Source organism: Barbus barbus, assembly GCF_936440315.1.
Source record: "Barbus barbus genome assembly, chromosome: 12".
Lineage (NCBI taxonomy): Eukaryota > Metazoa > Chordata > Actinopteri > Cypriniformes > Cyprinidae > Barbus > Barbus barbus.
Window position 1 is genome coordinate 20,990,163 of NC_136740.1, and position 19,824 is coordinate 21,009,986.

General features: G+C 37.6%; 3 protein-coding genes across 3 annotated transcripts; 1 reads left to right on the forward strand and 2 right to left on the reverse strand.

Annotated features, from left to right (window-relative positions):
* The first annotated feature begins 838 nt into the window (after positions 1-838).
* On the forward strand, positions 839-9,143 carry LOC306878159 (amine sulfotransferase-like). Its single transcript, XM_079430322.1, has 7 exons — positions 839-1,010; positions 1,404-1,565; positions 4,453-4,661; positions 4,836-4,962; positions 5,055-5,149; positions 8,204-8,384; positions 8,967-9,143. The coding sequence occupies exons 1-7, from the start codon at positions 1,004-1,006 to the stop codon at positions 9,095-9,097; spliced, it is 912 nt and encodes a 303-aa protein (XP_079286448.1). The 5' UTR covers positions 839-1,003; the 3' UTR covers positions 9,098-9,143.
* Positions 9,030-13,083, reverse strand: LOC306878160 (RWD domain-containing protein 1-like). The gene is made up of 7 exons (XM_079430323.1): positions 12,727-13,083; positions 12,274-12,339; positions 11,333-11,463; positions 11,070-11,213; positions 10,424-10,556; positions 10,276-10,338; positions 9,030-10,176 (listed from the first exon to the last, which is right to left on the reverse strand). The coding sequence occupies exons 1-7, from the start codon at positions 12,797-12,799 to the stop codon at positions 10,064-10,066; spliced, it is 723 nt and encodes a 240-aa protein (XP_079286449.1). The 5' UTR covers positions 12,800-13,083; the 3' UTR covers positions 9,030-10,063.
* Positions 13,084-16,570: 3,487 nt separating this feature from the next.
* Positions 16,571-19,749, reverse strand: LOC306877868 (calcium homeostasis modulator protein 5-like). Its single transcript, XM_079429877.1, has 2 exons — positions 19,110-19,749; positions 16,571-17,998 (listed from the first exon to the last, which is right to left on the reverse strand). The coding sequence occupies exons 1-2, from the start codon at positions 19,665-19,667 to the stop codon at positions 17,609-17,611; spliced, it is 948 nt and encodes a 315-aa protein (XP_079286003.1). The 5' UTR covers positions 19,668-19,749; the 3' UTR covers positions 16,571-17,608.
* Positions 19,750-19,824: the final 75 nt, after the last annotated feature.

Genomic DNA, 19,824 nt, shown 5'->3' on the forward strand with positions numbered 1-19,824 from the left:
GCTGCACAATAAGTCAGTTATTATTATTTGTTATGATGTGTGTGAGTCTTCAGTTTTTAGATTTTGATTCACTGAATAATCAGCTCGTTTTGTTTTTAAACTACAGTTGTATACATATGGTACAGTATCTATTGTCGACACCATCAGTGGTCAAGGGATGTTTATCAGCCTTAAGCCCAATTTTTACTGCTGCATCGAACCTACGCTGTACCTGACGTGCACCTCTCCAAAAATCGAACAGCGCTGTGATTGGTCTGCTAGATCCCTCCGTATGTACTTGAGTTTTGTGTGCATTTATGAGCACTGTAATATAATTTAATGTTACACCTTATTTAAAATAAAACAACAAAGAACAAGTGTCTTATCATTTATTATACTAGCATTACATCAGTAGTTGTCCGCGACAAACAATGTTGATCTGCCGTGGTACACGTGTGGAGACTGAAAGAATGCCATCTTCTCCTGTTCCGTTGTTGTCCCCTTTTTTAGTTTTAAATAATGATTTGAAATTATTTTATTTGCCGTCACTGCTCCAACGACGAGCTGCTTTATTTTGGTACTGCGGGTTACAGCAGCAACATAACTGTGAACACCGCAGACTAGCGGTCCGCAAAGACATTTAACAACAAAAAAAAAAACTAAAACAATTTACAAATTTAACATGCGTTTATCAAAGTAGGAAATATAATTAGTGCTCTTGAGATATGAAATGGAGGCGGGTCTAGACTTTGAGAAGCACTGGCATAGGTCCGGCGTAGAAGTATAAATTGGGCTTTATGCATTAAAAAAAAATCTGAACCTTAAACATCCCACTCCTATTTCCCACCCACAGGCCAAATTCAGGTCATTTACAGATCCTCCCCTCCTTTCTCTGTCATCTGACCAAATATGTGAAAATACACCTCCTTATTTAATCAAGGCAGACAACCTGGAAGCCACAGGACTGACAGGAATCTCACGGTCACTCCAGAGGAGAGAGAGACACAGAGAGAGAGAGACAGAGATGACAGGTAAGTGAACCGCATGGTTGAACTAAAACACACATCATATGGTTAATGTACGAAAAATTACCATGGAGAACCAGAATTCTCTCTCAAATTATTTTTTCATCACAGACATTATATGCTGCCAAAAAGATGGCGTTTTAATCTATATGGATAAAGACAATAATTTTTTTTACATTACTTGATATCTCCCTCATAGACTTTACAATAAGGTTCAGTTTCTTAATGTTAGTTAACCACATTAAAATGAACTAGCAGTTAAAAAACTCTAAATTATTTATCAGAATTGGCTTTATTGCCAGGTATGTTTGCACATACCAGGAATTACTGTGCGTTCACACCGCCGCCGGTGTTTTACATTTCATTCTATCTTTATTTACACGTCTTTTGGTCTCTCAGAGGATTTCAATCACAGCAGTTGTGCGGCTTTTGAATATAAGCTGGTCCTTCATAGGGGCTTCAACTTAATATCTGGAATCCACTCTCCTGAGGTGGTGGATCAAATTCATAACTTTGAGATTCGAGACTCAGATGTCTTTGTCATTACTTACCCCAAATCAGGTAAGACAGATAACATAGCAGCCACATGCTACTGCTAGAAGTGCAATAGTCTATATGCAAAACCATACAGAATCTTTATACATGTAACAAGTTTTTGGCTGACAAAGGTGTACTGTTTACTCAAATGTATGCTATAATCTTTATCTCAGTTAGACATCTATTATCCAGTTTTCTATGGGAGTCTGCCTACCTGTCTTAAGCATAGTGTGTGCATACATTTCACAAACATTAGATTTAATCACAAAAATGCACGCTTATTGAGTATGGCACAATTTTTAAATCTTCAGTGATCAGTAATATTAACCTGTTACCCTGCGCCCCTATTTTTGAGCATTTTGTAAAAAACGATATAACCAAATAAAAATGTCTGTAGCTCTTGAACCCTAAGGTCTATATTTAAAAATCTGGTGTTGTTTGAAACTAGACACTTGATCCTTTGTTACTCTAGAGTCATAATAACTCAAAATTAGTATAGCAATAGAGTAAAACAAGGTAAAATATACATGAAATTGACTCGCGATATGTTTTAATGAAGCTCACTAAGGGAAAAATGGATGAGACTTTCATGCCAAAGGCCTGAAAACACCATAAAGATAAAGCTGAACATCTGACCATGTTTTGATTCAAATTTGAGGATGATACTCCCAAAAATGTAGTTTCTGTAAGCTTTTATTTAAAAAAAATCTAGGCGTCCTTTCAAAAAAGCCATTTGGAGACCCCAAATAGACACTTTGTAAACAAATGTCCAAATGAGTCAAAACTACATAATACATATATGTATATCAATTCAGAACTGCTCTGCCCACCAAAACACACAATAAAAAACTATTTCTGAACAGCATTTGTAGTGCTGACTCATTTAGTCATTTGGTTAGTCTACAAATGGCATTTTTGAAAAAAAACGCCTAAATATTTCCTGAAATAAAATATGAAATAATAAATTTTTTATAGGTAAAGACTTACAGAAAGTACATCTTTATGGTATTTCATTTCAAGAAAAGCTTTGGAAAAGTCATTTGGATATTTTATTTCAAGAAAAGTCTAGGAATCCTTTCAAAAATGCTATTTAGAGACTCCATAAGACACTGCATACTACATATGTATATCAATTCAGAACTGCTCTACCAATGAAACCACAAAAAAACACAAAACTATTTCAGAATTTGAACATAACTAAACAGTCTTTATTCTGAACAATTCCAATAATGAAAACAGTGAACCAAAACAGATTTGATCATTTTTGAACTAGTGAAAACACAAAACATGCAAAATACATTGTTTTTACAACATTTGTATTTTTTATTTATTTTATATGGTGAATATTATGAATATTACTATTTTACTAATATAGTAATAGATTACTATTACTAATATTACTAAATAATAAAAAAAAACAACTATTTACAGTATTTACAGTGGAGGAAGACGCTCTAGCAGCCACTAAAATGGTTTTTTTTCTGACCATCTGGATTCACCAGACCTCTGAAAAGACCGGGAAGAGTGAGAGAAAAAGAGTGAGAAAGTGTGTAAGCAAAACAAATCAAACTTGCAACACTGTTTACATTTTGTACACACACACACACACACGCGCGCACGCACACACACACAATAACCGGGACATACCCACAAACAAACACACCCACCCACCCACACGAACAAAACTCATGTAATCCCCTCATATTATCCCTCTCCGTTGTCATTTTTAGAATCTAAAACAGCTAACATGAAACAAAAGCTGCAAATACATGATAAAGACACATAAACATTCAAGAGGAGGGTGGAGACACTTACGTGCTAATGCTATCCACGCTTCCCAGCGATCTCAGCGCGTATTCGGCTACTAAATTAGCCATTTTTCTCCCCACGTCCTCCAAAACACCACCAAACGCCACAGAAACACTTCTCAAGTCGAAGATCCACGATGGAGAGATTCAGATGTGAGCTTTGGACAACATCTGTTCGCTGATAGCCAGTCTGTGTAGCGCTGCGACGCCATTATGTGTACGCTTCATGCGTAACCCGAGAGCGCACGAAAACACACGGACAATACGCCGAGCTATTCTCTAAACAATCTTACGTAAACTATTCAAACTGTCAATCACTGTAAACGTCCTTGTGGTTGGCTAACACTTCCATCCATCAAAACTGTGCTGGCGAGGCATTGGCTGGGTTCAAACACCCCTATTGTGATGTGTCCGGATTGACACCTCGCTGACCCATTCACGGACGCGCTTACTGTCCCGGGTTATAACAGCTCCTGCGATTGAAGGAGAGAGACGAGGGAGGGCTATTCTTACTCGGAAGAGACGATTCTGCTGGAAATAGATGGCGTTTCAAAGCTGGAATACGAATTATAATCGATATTTATTGGAAAATGGACGCTATCGATAACTATAACTCGAATCGCTTATGTAAACAAAGGAGGATCTATCGTGTTTTCCCCTATTTTTTCGTTGTTTTGGATTAAAAAGTGGATGCATTTTGAAGAGTGGACCCTTCTCTTGAAATGTATGCTGGTGTGTCTTGGAATAGTCTGAGCTGACCAGCGCTATTGGCGATCAAACGTGAGTACTGCGGTTCGCTTTGTTCATTTTAAATGGCCGGTCTTTCAGCATTTCTGTTAACCCTTTCCTCTCTGGTGTATTGATTTCAAAAACAAGCTCACATCGTTAATCTTGAGTGTTTTAGCTTTCAAATGATATATAGTTAATGATAATTGATTGAATATTGTTCTAAAACAAAGGTAATAAAAAGTCCGACCACGCCCGACCACGCCCTTCCGGCCCGCCCGCGGGCCGATGCGGGTTAACAGGTTAATAGATATTCTATGTGCAATTCATTAGAGAATTTGTAAACATGTTCTTACTTCTGTTAATCTTCTTTGCAGGCACTATTTGGTTGCAGCAAATCCTCAGACTGATGGAGGTCAAGGGAGATGTTACAGTGACAAATGATCAGCTGAATTCTCAGCGTGTCCCATGGATTGAACTTTTAGACTCTGAGAAACAGTTTGTTTCTGCCCCTTCCCCTAGGATCCATGTGTCTCATCTACTATACAAATTCATGCCACTTGGATTAAAACAAAAGAAGGGCAAGGTGAGATCGCTTTTATCAAGTTGCCACTGCATCAATATGGCTTCAGTGAAATAATCAAGTCTTACCAATGGACTGAATAATTATGACCACTGATTTCTCTTGCAGTCTCCTTAAAATTCTTCAGTCCATTGCAAATGTTTACATGATCCCTTTACTCTTCTTAATGACTAATAGGTCATCTATGTGGCCAGAAATCCAAAGGATGTTTTGGTGTCTTACTTCCATTTTCACAAATATGCAAATATGCTTGAGACCCCTAAAGACTTTGATGCATTTTTTGAGAAATTCATGGAAGGAAATGGTAAAGAAAATATTTTTTCTTTAATCTAAGTTGCAATTTCAATCAAATCAACTGTTTGATCAACTGTCCTTAACGAATATCATCCGTTTCAGTTTTTGGTAACTGCTGGTTTGAGCATGTCAAGAGCTGGTGCTCCCACAAAGATGAGATGAACTTCTTATACATTACATATGAGGAGATGATCAAGGTTTGACTGCTTTGCTTGTTTTTAAATAAGATAAACTGTACTCCATTGTCTAAAAGTTTGGGATCGTTAAGATTTTTTAAAGAAATAAATACAATTATTCAGCATTTCAATTAAATACTATTCCTTTTAACTTTCTATTCGGCAAAGATTCCTGAAAATGTATCATGCAGTTTTCACAAAAATACTAAGCATCACAACTGTTTTTTCAGAAGTTTTCATTAGAGAAATAAATTACATTTTATTAGAAAACATGTATTTTTAATTGTAATAATGTTTGTTTTATTTTAAATTTTATGAGTCTTAAATTCATAGTCATGACATCAAATGTTGGATGCACTGCAAAAATTAATATTTTCCTCCATATTTCTTTGTTTTCCCATACAAACATTTACTTCAGATGGAAAAAGTAGATATTAAGTTTCGTATTCTGAGGAATTAAACTAAAACCAATAAAAATATTTTCATTACTTGAAATAAAATGAAAATAAAAAAAGACTTGACTATGCTAGTCGCCAAAGCATCAGTTATTTTCCATTTCATATCAGTTAGTTTACCTTGATGTAAAAAACAAACAAACAAAATCTGAAATACAGCAAAACACACAAAAGAATTACATAGACATACAGACAATTATATAGACAAAAAACTAATAAAACAGACAAAATTGACAAACCACAACAAAATGACTAAAACCTTAAATAATATTAAAATGAAAACAGATAAAAATAACATTCAAAATATTGATTAAAAACAATAGTATTTCAATGATTTTCAAAATTGAAAGTGTTGCTAATACAATTATGTTGACATTTACAGTCGGGCAAATAAGTATTTGATACACTGCCGATTTTTCAAGTTTTCCCATTTAAAGAATGGAGAGATCTGTAATTTTCATCGTAGGTACACTCAACTTTGAGAGACAATTTTAAAAAACAAACAAACAAAAAAAGCAGAATCACATTAAATAATTAACTTCCATTTTATTGCATGAAATAAGTATTTAATCACCTACCAAACAGCAAGAATTCTGGCTCTCACAGACCTGTTAGTTTGTCTTTAAGAAGCCCTCCTATCCTCCACTCATTACTTGTATTAATGGCACCTGTTTGAACTCATTACCTGTATAAAAGACACCTGTTCACACACTCAATCAATCAGACTCCAACCTCTCCACTATGGGCAAGACCAAAGAGCTGTCTAAGGACACTAGGGACAAAATTGTAGACCTGCACAAAGCTGGGATGGGCTACAGGACAATAGGCAAACAGCTTGGTGAGAAGGCTTGGCGCAATTATTAGAAAATGGAAGAAATTCAAGATGACTGTCAATCTCCCTCGGACTGGGGCTCCATACAAGATCTTGCCTCGTAGAGTATCAATGATCCTGAGAAAGGTGAGGGATCAGCCTAGAACTACACGGGAGGACCTGGTCAATGACCCGAAGAGAGCTGGGACCACAGTAAAGTCAAAAGTAAAGTCGTGACGTATTGTCAAGTATGGTGACCCATACTCGAAATTGGTGCTCTGCGTTTAACCCATCCAAGTGCACACACACAGCAGTGAGTAGTGAACAAATGCACACACACACACACACACACACACCGTGAACACACACCCGGAGCAGTGGGCAGCCATGCTGCAGCGCCCGGGGAGCAGTTGGGGGTTCGGTGCCTTGCTCAAGGGCACCTCAGTCGTGGTATTGAGGGTGGAGAGAGCGCTGGACATTCACTCCCCCCACCTACAATCCCTGCCGGCCGGGGATCAATGAACCTTTCGATTACGAGTCCGACTCTCTAACCATTAGGCCACGACTTCCCCCAGTCTCAACGGTTACCATTAGTAACACACTATACCGTCATGGATTAAAATCCTGCAGCGCGCGCAAGGCCCCCCTGCTCAAGCCAGCACATGTCCAGGCCCATCTGAAGTTTGCAAAAGACTGTCTGGATGATCCAGAAGAGGCATAGGAGAAGGTCCTGTGGTCAGGTGAGACCAAAATAGAACTTTTTGGTATAAACTCCACACGCCATGTTTGGAGGAAGAAGGATGAGTACAATCCCAAGAACACCATCCCAACCGTGAAGCATGAGGGTGGAAACAGCATGCTTTGGGGGTGTTTTTCTGCAAAGGGGACAGGACGACTGCACCGTATTGAGGGGAGGATGGATGGGGCCATGTATCCCGAGATTTTGGGCAACAATCTCCTTCTCTCAGTAAGAGCATTGAAAATGGGTCGTGGCTGGGTCTTCCAGCATAACAATGACCCCAAATACACAGCAAGGGCAACTAACGAGTGGCTCCGTAAGAAGCATTTCAAGGTCCTGGAGTGGCCCAGCCAGTCTCCAGACCTGAACCCAATAGAAAATCTATGGAGGGAGCTCCGTGTTGCCCAGCGACAGCCCCAAAACCTGAAAGATCTAGAGAAGACCTGTATGGAGGAGTGGGTCAAAATCCCTGCTGCAGTGTGTGCAAACCTGGTCAAGAACTACAGGAAACGTCTGACCTCTGTAATTGTAAACAAAGGTTTCTGTACCAAATATTAAGTTCTATTTTCTATTGTATCAAATACTTATTTCATGCAATAAAATGGAAATAAAAAAAACATACAATGTGCTTTTCTGGATTTTCTTTTTTTTTATATTCCGTCTCTCACAGTTGAGGTGTACCTACGATGAAAATTACAGATCTCTCCATTGTTTGTAAAAATTAAAAAATCGGCAGTGTATCAAATACTTATTTGCCCCACTGTACAATTAGAGAACATATTGACATATAGTTTGCTTTTGTTTAATCCTTAAATTTTTCATTAATTTGTCCTGAAAAGCTCTGAATAAGTCTTAAATTTACCATCATAAGACCTGAAGATACCCTTACTGTTTTTACTGTATTTTTGATCAAATAAATGCAGCATTGGTCAAGAGAATTCTATCAAAAGCATTAAGAAATGTACTAAATCTTTAAACATTTGACCCCAAACGTGTACAATTCTTAACCTCGGAGTAGGGGGATCAGTCCAGAATTGTCACTGTAACTTATCAACAGTGCATGCTTACAGGACTTGCGGTCAGTGATTGAAAGAATCGCTTTGTTCTTGGGGAGGAACTTGACACCACAGCAGCTGAACGATGTTGTTGAGCACAGTACCTTCAAAAATATGAAGAACAATCCTCAGGCCAATTACCAGCAGGTCCCTGTCATCCTGCTGAACCACCAGCTGGGAGCATTTCTGAGGAAAGGTATGTAACACCTCGCTGCAATCCACTGTTTCATGCACACAAATGAAGTATAATTATAAAGTTCACTATCAGAATCAAATTCTCGTGAAAATGAGGAGTCTATCATTTACTCACCCTCATGCTGTTCTAAACCAGTCTGACACAGTAGTTACAGATAGCCTTTTTTCCATGATTCAGATCTTTTGTGTTCCTCAGAAGTAATTTACAGGAAAACATGAGGGTGAGTAATGACAGAATCTTCATTTCATAATCACAAGGATTTTTACTCATAGTGAACTTAATTATATTTTATCTGTGTGTTCATTTTTTGGGTTGACAATCTCTGTCTCTTAAGACTCCTACAAACCACAGCATCTCTTGAATGTTTCCACCCATCTTATTATTCCTACATTGAAATTATATTTTGTAAGTCATTGAATACATGTGAGAATAACATGTTTTAAATGTCAATGATATGAAGTTAAACTTTCAGAATACAGTCATTAAACTCTTCCATTGAGTAATCTGAATGTTTTTAACTTGTTGAATTTAGTTATTGACTAGATATCTAGATATATAACCTCACTGCTTAACTCTAAACAGGAACAGTTGGTGATTGGAAGAACTACTTCACTGTGGCACAGAATGAGAGATTTGACAAAGTGTACCAACAGAAGATGAAAGATGTTCCTCTTTCTTTCATCTGGGACATGAGTGAACTCGTCACACCATGATTTATTCAGTCTCATCATGTGTACTCAGCAGGGATTGAAATCAGAGAAATAAAAAAAACAACAACAACCTTGACCCTTCTGAGCCGTAATATATACAGTATTAAGTACAAGCAAATATCTCATGGTTACCTGAATTGTATAAATTGCAGCTTAAGACAGATGTGTGACATAAATCACTGCTGTCCTCTTCTGGAACAACGTGTTTTGCAATTACCATTCAAAAAGGAGAGTATTTGTATAAAAATATGAAATTCTAAATCTGTTGCTTGTGCTTTGTTAGTTTCAGTCAAGCAAAATGAAATTAATCCCAAACATTTAAATATTGATACATATTATAAATTTAATGTCAATCAGAAAGTCTGAAGTACAAAAATTAGATTTTCGTCAGATTCCTGAGATTTATTTATTTTTCTCTTTTTTTTTAAAAGCATTCATTTAATATGCTAAAGCTTTTTGGTAAACTTTTACTGTATATAGCAAAGGGTGGCGAACGTCGGTCCTGGAGTGCTGAGATTTGCTTCAACCCTAATCAAACACACAGGAACAAGCCAATCAAGGTCTGAAGGTTTACTAGGAAGCTACAGGCAGGTGAGTTTTTATTAGGGCTGGAGCTGAACTCTGCAGGGCTGTGGCTCTCCAGGACCGGAGTTCGCCACCCCTGGTATATCGACAAAGACAGTGAATGATTGGAGTTAAACTTAGTTGTAATACCTGCCAGGTCACATCAGCCTAATGTAAATCTAGTGTAAATGAAGCCATTCAGCAGAATAAGAGAGTTTTTTTTAATAGTAATAATTGTGACAAATGAGACTGGGTTTGACAGTTATTGTAAAATATGCTGCAACAAAAATGGTAGAGACTGAAAAAGTTTGTGTTTAGAACCGGTAAGCTGAAGTCCTGCTCCATGAGGCTGCTCCGGAGGATGTTGGCATCTAAATCATTCGTCAGGTTGGGAGTTAACACAATTCAGTCTTCATCACTGCCTAAGTCCAGTGGGTTGAAATCAGGGTCATCCTCCTCCAAGTCCAAATCATCCATGTCTTGAAACAGCGACTCGTCTACTTCTACACTATTTCCAACTAGGAGAAAAGAGCAAGAACAATCGAGTTTAAGTTTCAAAAAGCAAATGGCATCCTCAATAACTTGGATATACAACAATAATAGTTGAGAGTGCCTACCGTCCTCCAAGAACTGGATATCTGATGTGTCAAGATTATGGTCTCTCTCAAAGAGCTGTTTTCCTGTAACAAAGTAAACAAACAGAACATAAGAAAAGGTGGTTCAGATTTGAGTTTATATGCTGCTTTTAATAAGTTTTCAGCTCACCTGTGAGTTTTCCCTTTCCTGGCTGCTCCTCTTCTTTCTGACTTTTCTTCTTTAGCTCTGCCATTTCTTGTTCAAATTTTGTTTTCCATGATACGAAGTTCTCAATTGTGACCACAGTTCCTTGGAATGCATGCTGAGAAAAACAAAATAAAAATATTTTTTTTTATTTTAATGTAAATGATAGCTATGTAATTGATAACAGATCTAATATTCAAAGCAAGAGCATTCTATAAAGTGTACAATAAATAGCAACATCTGCGTACAGTTGGGTGGGTCTGTTTCAACCCAAGTGGTCAACCTTTTGTTAGTCTTCATGGCCCCCTTCTGGTAGAAGCTGTAATTATACCTTTAGCACAATCATTGTTTGCCTTCACTGACAGCCTTCCAAAAGTCTTTGTTTATTGTGGCTAAACAAACTTTTGGATTGTTGTGATGTTTTTATCAGTTTTTTTAACTCTCATTCTGACGGTATCCATTCACTAGATGAGCAAGTGATGTAATGCTAAATTTCTCCAAATCTGTTCTGACAAAGAAACAACCTCATCTACATCTTGGATGGCCTGAGGTTGAGAAGAAGATTTTCAGCAAATTTTCCATTTTGGGGTGAACTATTCCTTTACATTCAGAAGACATGCTCAAAACAAACCTGCTCAGCTTCTTCAGCCTCCCTTTCTTTTCTTAGTGTTTCTTCTTCTCTTCTGTTCTTAATCTGGTCAATTATTTCATTAAGTTTCTCCTGCACAGCTGTCACCAATGTGAATATCATAACCATTCCCAGGTTTTCTTCAGCCTACAAAAGAAAGGTTTTTAGAAAGGACTAAAGGACAGTAAAAAAATCCCCATCATCAGTATTTGCACTTTATCAAGTGTTAATGTGTTTTTGCTGTGTAAAATGTCACATGTGCAGACCTGTTGCTTTAAAAGTGTTAGAATGTCTTTGGTGTCTGAATCTTCCAGGCTCTCCTGTGAGAAGATCTCCCACAGAGGGGGTTCGTCTGGATAGTTCTCCACATATGTAAACTTAAGAGTCACCTCCACCGCTACAACAGACAGAAATCAGTAAAGTTGGGATTTTAAAGTTGCTGCTTTGAGCTACAATTGAACCCTTAAAGTAAAGCCTGCAATGCATATGTATCATATTTGATACACAAATTTCTAGGGCCTCTCAGTTATCAACAAAAAACTTGTACACAATCTTCTATTTTTCTTTTGTTCTCTCATTGATAGTTTACCCCTTTTTTTTTAAAAGGGTAAACTATTTTGCTCTAAAATTTGTGAAAACTGATTTTTATAAAGCATAAGTAAAAATCACTTTAATACTGTTTCATGATAAACATTTACTGGACCGAAGCAACTTAGGTTTACTTAATTATCTATAAATTATGTTTTAGAAAAAAAACATTAAAACTAGATTAAATCAGGCTTTTGAGGAGCAATTATCTCTCAATCAACATTGTACTGTATTGAATTATTCATTTTGCCCACTACAATAAAAACTACAGAGCTTTGATCATAAAACTAAGCATTATCAGGAAATTTAGAGTGACAAGTGATATCTCTATGCATTTTATTTAAGAAGTCTGTTGTACTGTTGCAGTTACAATATATCAGAATTTCATCTTACTTTCTGGCCACAAAAATATCAGCAACTGCACCAAATTACATATTTTTGCTCAGTTTGGGCAGTGTTTTTTTTTTTTCTCCTCCGTATTCTTCTATATTATAAGCTACTGTATGAGCCATAAAGCCTGATATCTCAATATGACAGTTCACAGGGTTAATGATAGTAAAACATACTGTAACTAACATATTCCGTGCACAGACACAGATAGTAAAGCATATGAACTTACTCTCTTCATTTTCTCCCGCATCAGAAGTAACTGTGATGGTGAAGCTTGTGGGCTCCTCGGAAAGCACTGCATGAATGAAAATATTGTTAGAAAAGAAACAAACCGATGAAATATGCAGAGCTCCCTATTATTTATCACTTCCCACAGCCTGGAAGTAAACAGGTATGGGTGACCACAGACTGAACCAGTACTTCCACAGTTAATTCAAAGCAGCACGTAAACATAAATCTGACACAACTTCTGCTTGACATCTTATTGCTGGCCATCGGTTATTGTTTGCTTTGTTTCTTAACCGTCCACAGCTTAATCTGCTGCTATAAAGAATGATATCAAAGAGATGACCGTATGTTTACTCTCGTATGTTTAACTAACTTTGTTTCATAAAAAGCTAATCAGCTAACGGACAGCGTGGCGAATTTATAGGCATAAAACAAACTTTGCTGTCAATCTTACCTGTAAATGAGTCTGGGTAAATGGACTCTATTGCTTCTAGTTCATTCCTCTGCTCTTCGCCGTAGTCTGTCATTTTATGTTACAAATGTCCATAGATTAGAGCCTGCATGGAAGAAACGTGTGCTAAGGCCCGGCTGGCATCGATGCTATCTGCGATCATCAGTAATGTCTGAGCTTGGTTTGGGAGGGGTGAGTAACACCCCGATTTTACTTGCTCTGCTATACATTAATACCATTGTGGCAATTCATGCTGTCACACTCTTGAATCCAAAAAGACTGTATATAAAATAAACAATGTATAAAAATAAACGCGTGAAAAGGCTTGATTCTGGCATGGATTATGTAGCCTGGCGGTCCAGCCACTTTCTCCTAAACTGCCTTTCCACAATCAAAGCAAGTTTATTTTTTATGTAATATAAGTGAATTAAAACGTAATTATATCATTTTTAAATCCCAACATCCGGAAATCAATTTATAATCCGTATATTTTATTATTACTTATTTATCTGTAGTTTTGTTGATCTGTTTAGCTACACAAACCTTTTCACTGCATGAATTGGGATTTATGAATTAAGCAGACACTGGTTGTGCATTTATTGATTATACAGGAAAGAACAAAAATATAGGCCTTTCCTTATTCTGGATATGGTTTTGTCTTGTCAAACCTGTTGAAACAGCTTAGACCAGCTTAAATTCACTGAAAACACTCTCGCTTTCATGGTAAGGTTTGGAACTGCGGTCAGGACAGCTTCCACTTTGAAAAACACGGTCATTCTAGCCGCCACGTTATTTAGTGGTGCGCGCATACTAGGCGTTGCGGTAATAGCGTGTAAAAACTCAGATCAAAGGAAAAGCGAATTTCGATGTGTATTTACAGATATAAAATGGTTAAATGAAAGTTGTAAAAGACTTTTATTTTGTTATTTCTCATTTCATATTAATTGGTCTATTTATTTATTTATATCAGACCGTTTTAAACTTATTATTTTTATTTATTAATTAATTTATTCATTCATTGACAGAGAAAGATCGTTTTTCCTTTGATCTGAGTTTTTACACGCTATTACCGCAACGCCTAGTATATGCGCGCACCACTAAATAACGTGGCGGCTAGAATGACCGTGTTTTTCAAAGTGGAAGCTGGCCTGACCGCAGTGGCTTGGAAGAGGCTAAGCTTACAAACGAGAAGTGCAAAACAAATCACGATTCTGAACACAAAATTACAAATTTAAGTTATTAGGCTATATATGCTATTTACACTAAGTGCAAATGTTAAAATAGCAAGATTTTGTGCTATGTATACTACTTGTTGCAATTAGAGGCAATTATCTGCACCTCAGTATTGTAGTAAAAAAAAAACAACAACAACAACAAAAAAAAAACAGTATGCAATAAGGTATTGAGTGTAAAAGATCATTTTAATTCAAATTATTAAATGGATGCCACCTTATTGGGACAAAGCCCTCCCTACACCTACCCTAACCCTACCCGATACTTTATTTTCATTTTTTTTATTATTTCCTTAATTTTTATTGAACATAAATGCCTTTCCGATGCCATATGAGATTTGAAAAGGGAGAGAAAAAAAAGGAGTCGATCGCGTCAAAAAACACGATATCACGCGATTGACTATCTGCGCCACTGGAGCTAAAGCTTTAATTGACTCTGCTGTTGTTCTTGTTCTTCCTGTACACTTTGACAGATGTCTCGTCCAGTCAGCGGTGAGTAATCTATTCCCAAACCAATGGCGCTGTCTCAAACTATACCTACCTCTTCTGGTTTGTCTGATTTGTCGTTGTGTTTTCTGACTTGTTATTTAGTTTTTTAGATTTGCATTTGCGTTTGTTATTTTGTTTTTAGAATCGTGATTTGTTTTGCACTTCTCGGCCACCGTACCTTATACTGTTAACCAGCAATACATTTTAATTGGTCATTTACCAGCTGAACAAACTAGGATGGTCTTGGCTGCCTTTTGCAGTAGGGTAGAAGAGGGTAAGAGGGTAAATGTTCTGTATTTTTGTGAAAGCCTAAACAATATACACTCATAATATAAATGCAAATATTAAAATATAGTATAAATACATAGAGCAAGGAAAGACACAAATACAAAAAGTATTAGCATTCAGTACAAAATTGCAAAACATTATATATACACTCACCTAAAGGATTATTAAGAACACCATACTAATACTGTGTTTGACCCCCTTTCGCCTTCAGAACTGCCTTAATTCTACGTGGCATTGATTCAAGGTGCTGAAAGCATTCTTTAGAAATGTTGGCCCATATTGATAGGATAGCATCTTGCAGTTGATGGAGATTTGTGGGATGCACATCCAGGGCACGAAGCTCCCGTTCCACCACATCCCAAAGATGCTCTATTGGGTTGAGATCTGGTGACTGTGGGGGCCATTTTAATACAGTGAACTCATTGTCATGTTCAAGAAACCAATTTGAAATGATTCGAGCTTTGTGACATGGTGCATTATCCTGCTGGAAGTAGCCATCAGAGGATGGGTACATGGTGGTCATAAAGGGATGGACATGGTCAGAAACAATGCTCAGGTAGGCCGTGGCATTTAAACGATGCCCAATTGGCACTAAGGGGCCTAAAGTGTGCCAAGAAAACATCCCCCACACCATTACACCACCACCACCAGCCTGCACAGTGGTAACAAGGCATGATGGATCCATGTTCTCATTCTGTTTACGCCAAATTCTGACTCTACCATCTGAATGTCTCAACAGAAATCGAGACTCATCAGACCAGGCAACATTTTTCCAGTCTTCAACCGTCCAATTTTGGTGAGCTCGTGCAAATTGTAGCCTCTTTTTCCTATTTGTAGTGGAGATGAGTGGTACCCGGTGGTGTCTTCTGCTGTTGTAGCCCATCCGCCTCAAGGTTGTGCGTGTTGTGGCTTCACAAATGCTTTGCTGCATACCTCGGTTGTAACGAGTGGTTATTTCAGTCAAAGTTGCTCTTCTATCAGCTTGAATCAGTCGGCCCATTCTCCTCTGACCTCTAGCATCAACAAGGCATTTTCGCCCACAGGACTGCCGCATACTGGACATACTGGACATTTCCCTTTTCACACCATTCTTTGTAAACCCTAGAAATGGTTGTGCGTGAAAATCCCAGTAACTGAGCAGATTGTGAAATACTCAGACCGGCCCGTCTGGCACCAACAACCATGCCACGCTCAAAATTGCTTAAATCACCTTTCTTTCCCATTCTGACATTCGGTTTGGAGTTCAGGAGATTGTCTTGACCAGGACCACACCCCTAAATGCATTGAAGCAACTGCCATGTGATTGGTTGATTAGATAATTGCATTAATGAGAAATTGAACAGGTGTTCCTAATAATCCTTTAGGTGAGTGTATATAAATAAACAGTTTAACAGGTTTTATGTAGCCTACATGCATTACTTTCACATACAAGCAAAACATTTTGTTTATTTGTCTGTTATATTTAAATCAAAACAGGTAGATGGACTGTGTGCTTGTCATTGTAGTTTCTATTGCAGTTCATTTCTAGTTCCGTTTAGTGAACGATTCATTAATATTCTGGGTTCAAACCCACAACTTTGAATTGTATTGTAACAGCTTTTGTTACTACAACTTTTTTAATTAAGTTTATTTAGGCTGTTTTTGCCATTGCCTGTGCCAGTTACACTTTATTTGAAGGTGTCCATGTTACAGTGTAATTATTAGTGCTGTCAAACAATTAATCGCGATTAATTGCATCCAAAATAAAAGTTTTTGTTTACATAATATGTGTGTGTGTACTGTGTATATCTATTATGTGTATATATAAATAAATTTGTACACAAGGGCAAGACTGTGAGTATGACTCAATTTTAATGTCATGTAGTTATTAGGCTACATTTAGTTACTTCGAAGCAATATTTTTGCACACTCAACTTTAACTTTAAACTTACATTGAATAACACAGTTTAATATGCATTGATGTTTTTGGTCATTTTTTCACTGACTATTAACCTGAGTATATTTACTTCTCTTTCACAACAGTGCAGGCAATGCACACCACAGACATGCCGGAAACCACCACCTTACTATGTGTAACATTTGTGACATAGTAATTGGGCCTATGCTTTTTTTGAAAAGCTATGTTAAGAAAAACATGTTTTGATCACAAGCGCCCTATTCAGAGCTGATCTGTGGGTCAAAACTACTGAAGAAATGAGTGTTGGGGACTCTGAATGTGGGTTTCCTGTTTGTCAAATCTTCTGCTTAAAACCAGCAGAGGAAATAAGCATTGCGGTTTACACATTTTTTTATTTGGTTGACATATCTACAATGCGACCTTATTGTAGATTTTAATCAGTATTGTGTTGGACAGTTACTTATCAGTACCAAAGTCTTTTGAAATTATCATGCATAAAAGTAACACATTGTCTGTTTTATAAGGATATGGTGAAAAAGATTTTAAAATGTAGAGAGGCATAAAAGAGCAACAGATTCTAAGAGTGCACAAGGCTTGAATGACAAATGCCCTGAGAGAGTTTTTTTTTTTTCTTCTTTTTTTGACTTTGTAAATCCTGAAATACAACATTCAAGCAGTATGCAAATTGAATGTTGTTTTGGTGTCAAACAAATCGGTCAACGTCTCTTTATAGAGCCTGAGATCTGTGTTAGTTCACTGATATAAAAGTGTAAAACTAAGTATTTGCCATTTGAATAGTGCAACAACCACTTGTTTAATGGATAACAAAATGTCCAAAAACTGCCATTACAACACTTTCAATAGAGATTGTAGCCTCCAAAAAAAATGAATTCTATCTTGATTCACAGTGGCTTTTTGTCTCAAGGTCATAATCTGGGCACAACTTTTTCTAATTTCAGTTACCAGTCCATACAGTGTTCTATGTCATCTCGATGCCATCTTGCCCCTCTAGAACAGGACGCTTCTCTGGGCTGTAGTCCCGATCTGCACGCTCCACGTATCTCTGCAGCGTGCTGTAGTACTGTTCGCTTTGTTTAAAAGTGTACATAGTAGAGATCTCCTCCCAGGCCTTGTGATTTGGAAAGGGAAATGGTTCGGGACTTTTGTTGTCAAAGAAACTCTTGAGATTTCTCTCTGACAGTTTGTTGGCATAATCTTCTGCAAACACCTCAAAATTTTGCTTTTCCTTCTCCATGTAGATCTTCTGGAAAGTTAACTGAAGGTAGCTTACTCGAGAGCGACAGTTTTTTAAACAAGTTCCAATTAGGGCTACTGCTGCCGATATGATAACGATGGACCAGCCGAGGATCTGCAAACATAGATCAATCAGTTGAATGCTATAAAATAGAATAATTTATAAGTTAAATAAGTTATTATAGCAAATTATATTATCAAAATTTAGCAGGCAAAAAGGTAAATTGTATTTGAGAATATTTTAGTGAAGCATGAAGCACAACTAACACAGAAATGACTTTCAAACAGTTTTCTGTAGGTCAGCACATTGATTTGTGTGACCAGTTTGAACCTTATGTGAAATTTGCCAGGGATTTGCCCTCAAGATATGGTCATATTCACCCTTGCTCGGCTAAATTTTGCATGCAAAATTCAGTCATTCTAATAGGAATCCACACAATCAGGAATTTTGCATGAGGAGAAAAGGTTCCCCATGCAGATTTAGCTAATGTTCAAGTTGGTCATGCAAATATGCCATGCTGACCAACAGAAAGCTACTTGATTTAAAAGTGACTTCAGTGTGAGCTGTGCTTTATACATCTTCATGCTAAGGACAATAAACTTTAATCATGTTAGATATAATTTCAAATTTAACGTGGTTGACCAGTTTTGTTGGTCATATCAATCACAGTGATGAATGCCTACACCCAACACTAATCTCTAACCACCCTACCCCTAACCAATTAAATTAGCTGCTGGGTGGAATTTTTCGCTGAACTGGTTTGGGAAAAAAAACATTTTTTGCACACAAACTTTTACAAAAATGTATCTGTGATTGCCTCTTCATGCAAAATCCCCAATCACATGGACTGCATTTCCCCTGCGAAAATGTGCAGAACAGTGTGACCACATCTTTAAAGATTCTGCTAAGCAAAAAATTAGTCCACTACAGTGTACAAAAATTTCAGCCTAGCAACATGACAAACATTGCACCAACATTACAGTAATGAAATCCTCTCAGGTCATTTTCATTACAGCACAAGATGGTGACCGTTGCGATTGACACAAGAGTGCGAGTCCACGGTGTTTTTACGAAAAATGGCGCCCGATGAATGGACTGATATACAGTTGCCATGGCCGATGAAAAACATTACAAAATATCAGTCTGTTAGTACTGCGATTGACCAATTTTTATGAAGTATTCCAGAAAATAATTTTTTTTTTTTACAGCAACAGTCTGTGCTCACCTGTGACTGGGCTCTTAACATCAGCAGCAGTTCCATATTTTCTTTCGGAGGCAGCTGGGACTTGCTGCAGGGCACTTGGGGGAGCTCGTCCTGGCATGTAGGTGTCTTGTTTTTGCAGAAAATTTGCACCACCGCATTTTCATCCAGGCCACTAACAGCACACTCATAAAAAGTTCCATTTAGCAGTGCTACACAAAGCCACATGACAGGGGCAATGCAGGCTCCAGATAGCACTTTTACAAACACCTGCAAGCATCCCATAAAGTTACCTCTGGGGCAGAGTTTGAGAGGGTTAAGACAACACCCAGTATATAACCGCCAAAGACGTGTACTAACAAAGAGTCCAATCGTAAACAAGACAACAGCAGGGCCGATCAGAAAAGTTAATCCATAGGCAAAATTTTGACTACGGTTGCACGGACACTGGAAAGACACCATGGAGAAAATTCGTTCACTACCTATTGTCAAAAGAGCCATGAAGCTGTAGCCAATAGTGGTCTTCTGGTTGGTGAGGAATTTTAGGACAGTCTTAAACGAATCCATAGCTGGTACAGACATGGCTGCAACACTCCAAATAAGCTGTTGAACTGAAAGAGATGACACTCCCTTTTCTTGCTCTCTTATTTTCACTTTGTTTTCCACACTTCCTTTATCTCCTCCCTCTGGTTTCCCCACAGCTCATCAAATCCCTCCCCTGTCCATCCCTTTCCCCCTC

Coding starts and splice junctions, on each gene's coding strand:
- LOC306877868 (XM_079429877.1), bottom strand. CDS start 19,667: ATGTCTGTACCAGCTATGGATTCGTTTAAGACTGTCCTAAAATTCCTC. Junction 17,999..19,109: donor TGTTAAGAGCCCAGTCACAG/GTGAGCACAGAC, acceptor CTATGTTTGCAG/ATCCTCGGCTGGTCCATCGT.
- LOC306878159 (XM_079430322.1), top strand. Junction 4,662..4,835: donor TAAAACAAAAGAAGGGCAAG/GTGAGATCGCTT, acceptor AATGACTAATAG/GTCATCTATGTGGCCAGAAA. Junction 4,963..5,054: donor GAAATTCATGGAAGGAAATG/GTAAAGAAAATA, acceptor CATCCGTTTCAG/TTTTTGGTAACTGCTGGTTT.
- LOC306878160 (XM_079430323.1), bottom strand. CDS start 12,799: ATGACAGACTACGGCGAAGAGCAGAGGAATGAACTAGAAGCAATAGAG. Junction 12,340..12,726: donor TTACCCAGACTCATTTACAG/GTAAGATTGACA, acceptor TCATTCATGCAG/TGCTTTCCGAGGAGCCCACA. Junction 10,557..11,069: donor AGGCTGAAGAAGCTGAGCAG/GTTTGTTTTGAG, acceptor TGTTTTTCTCAG/CATGCATTCCAAGGAACTGT.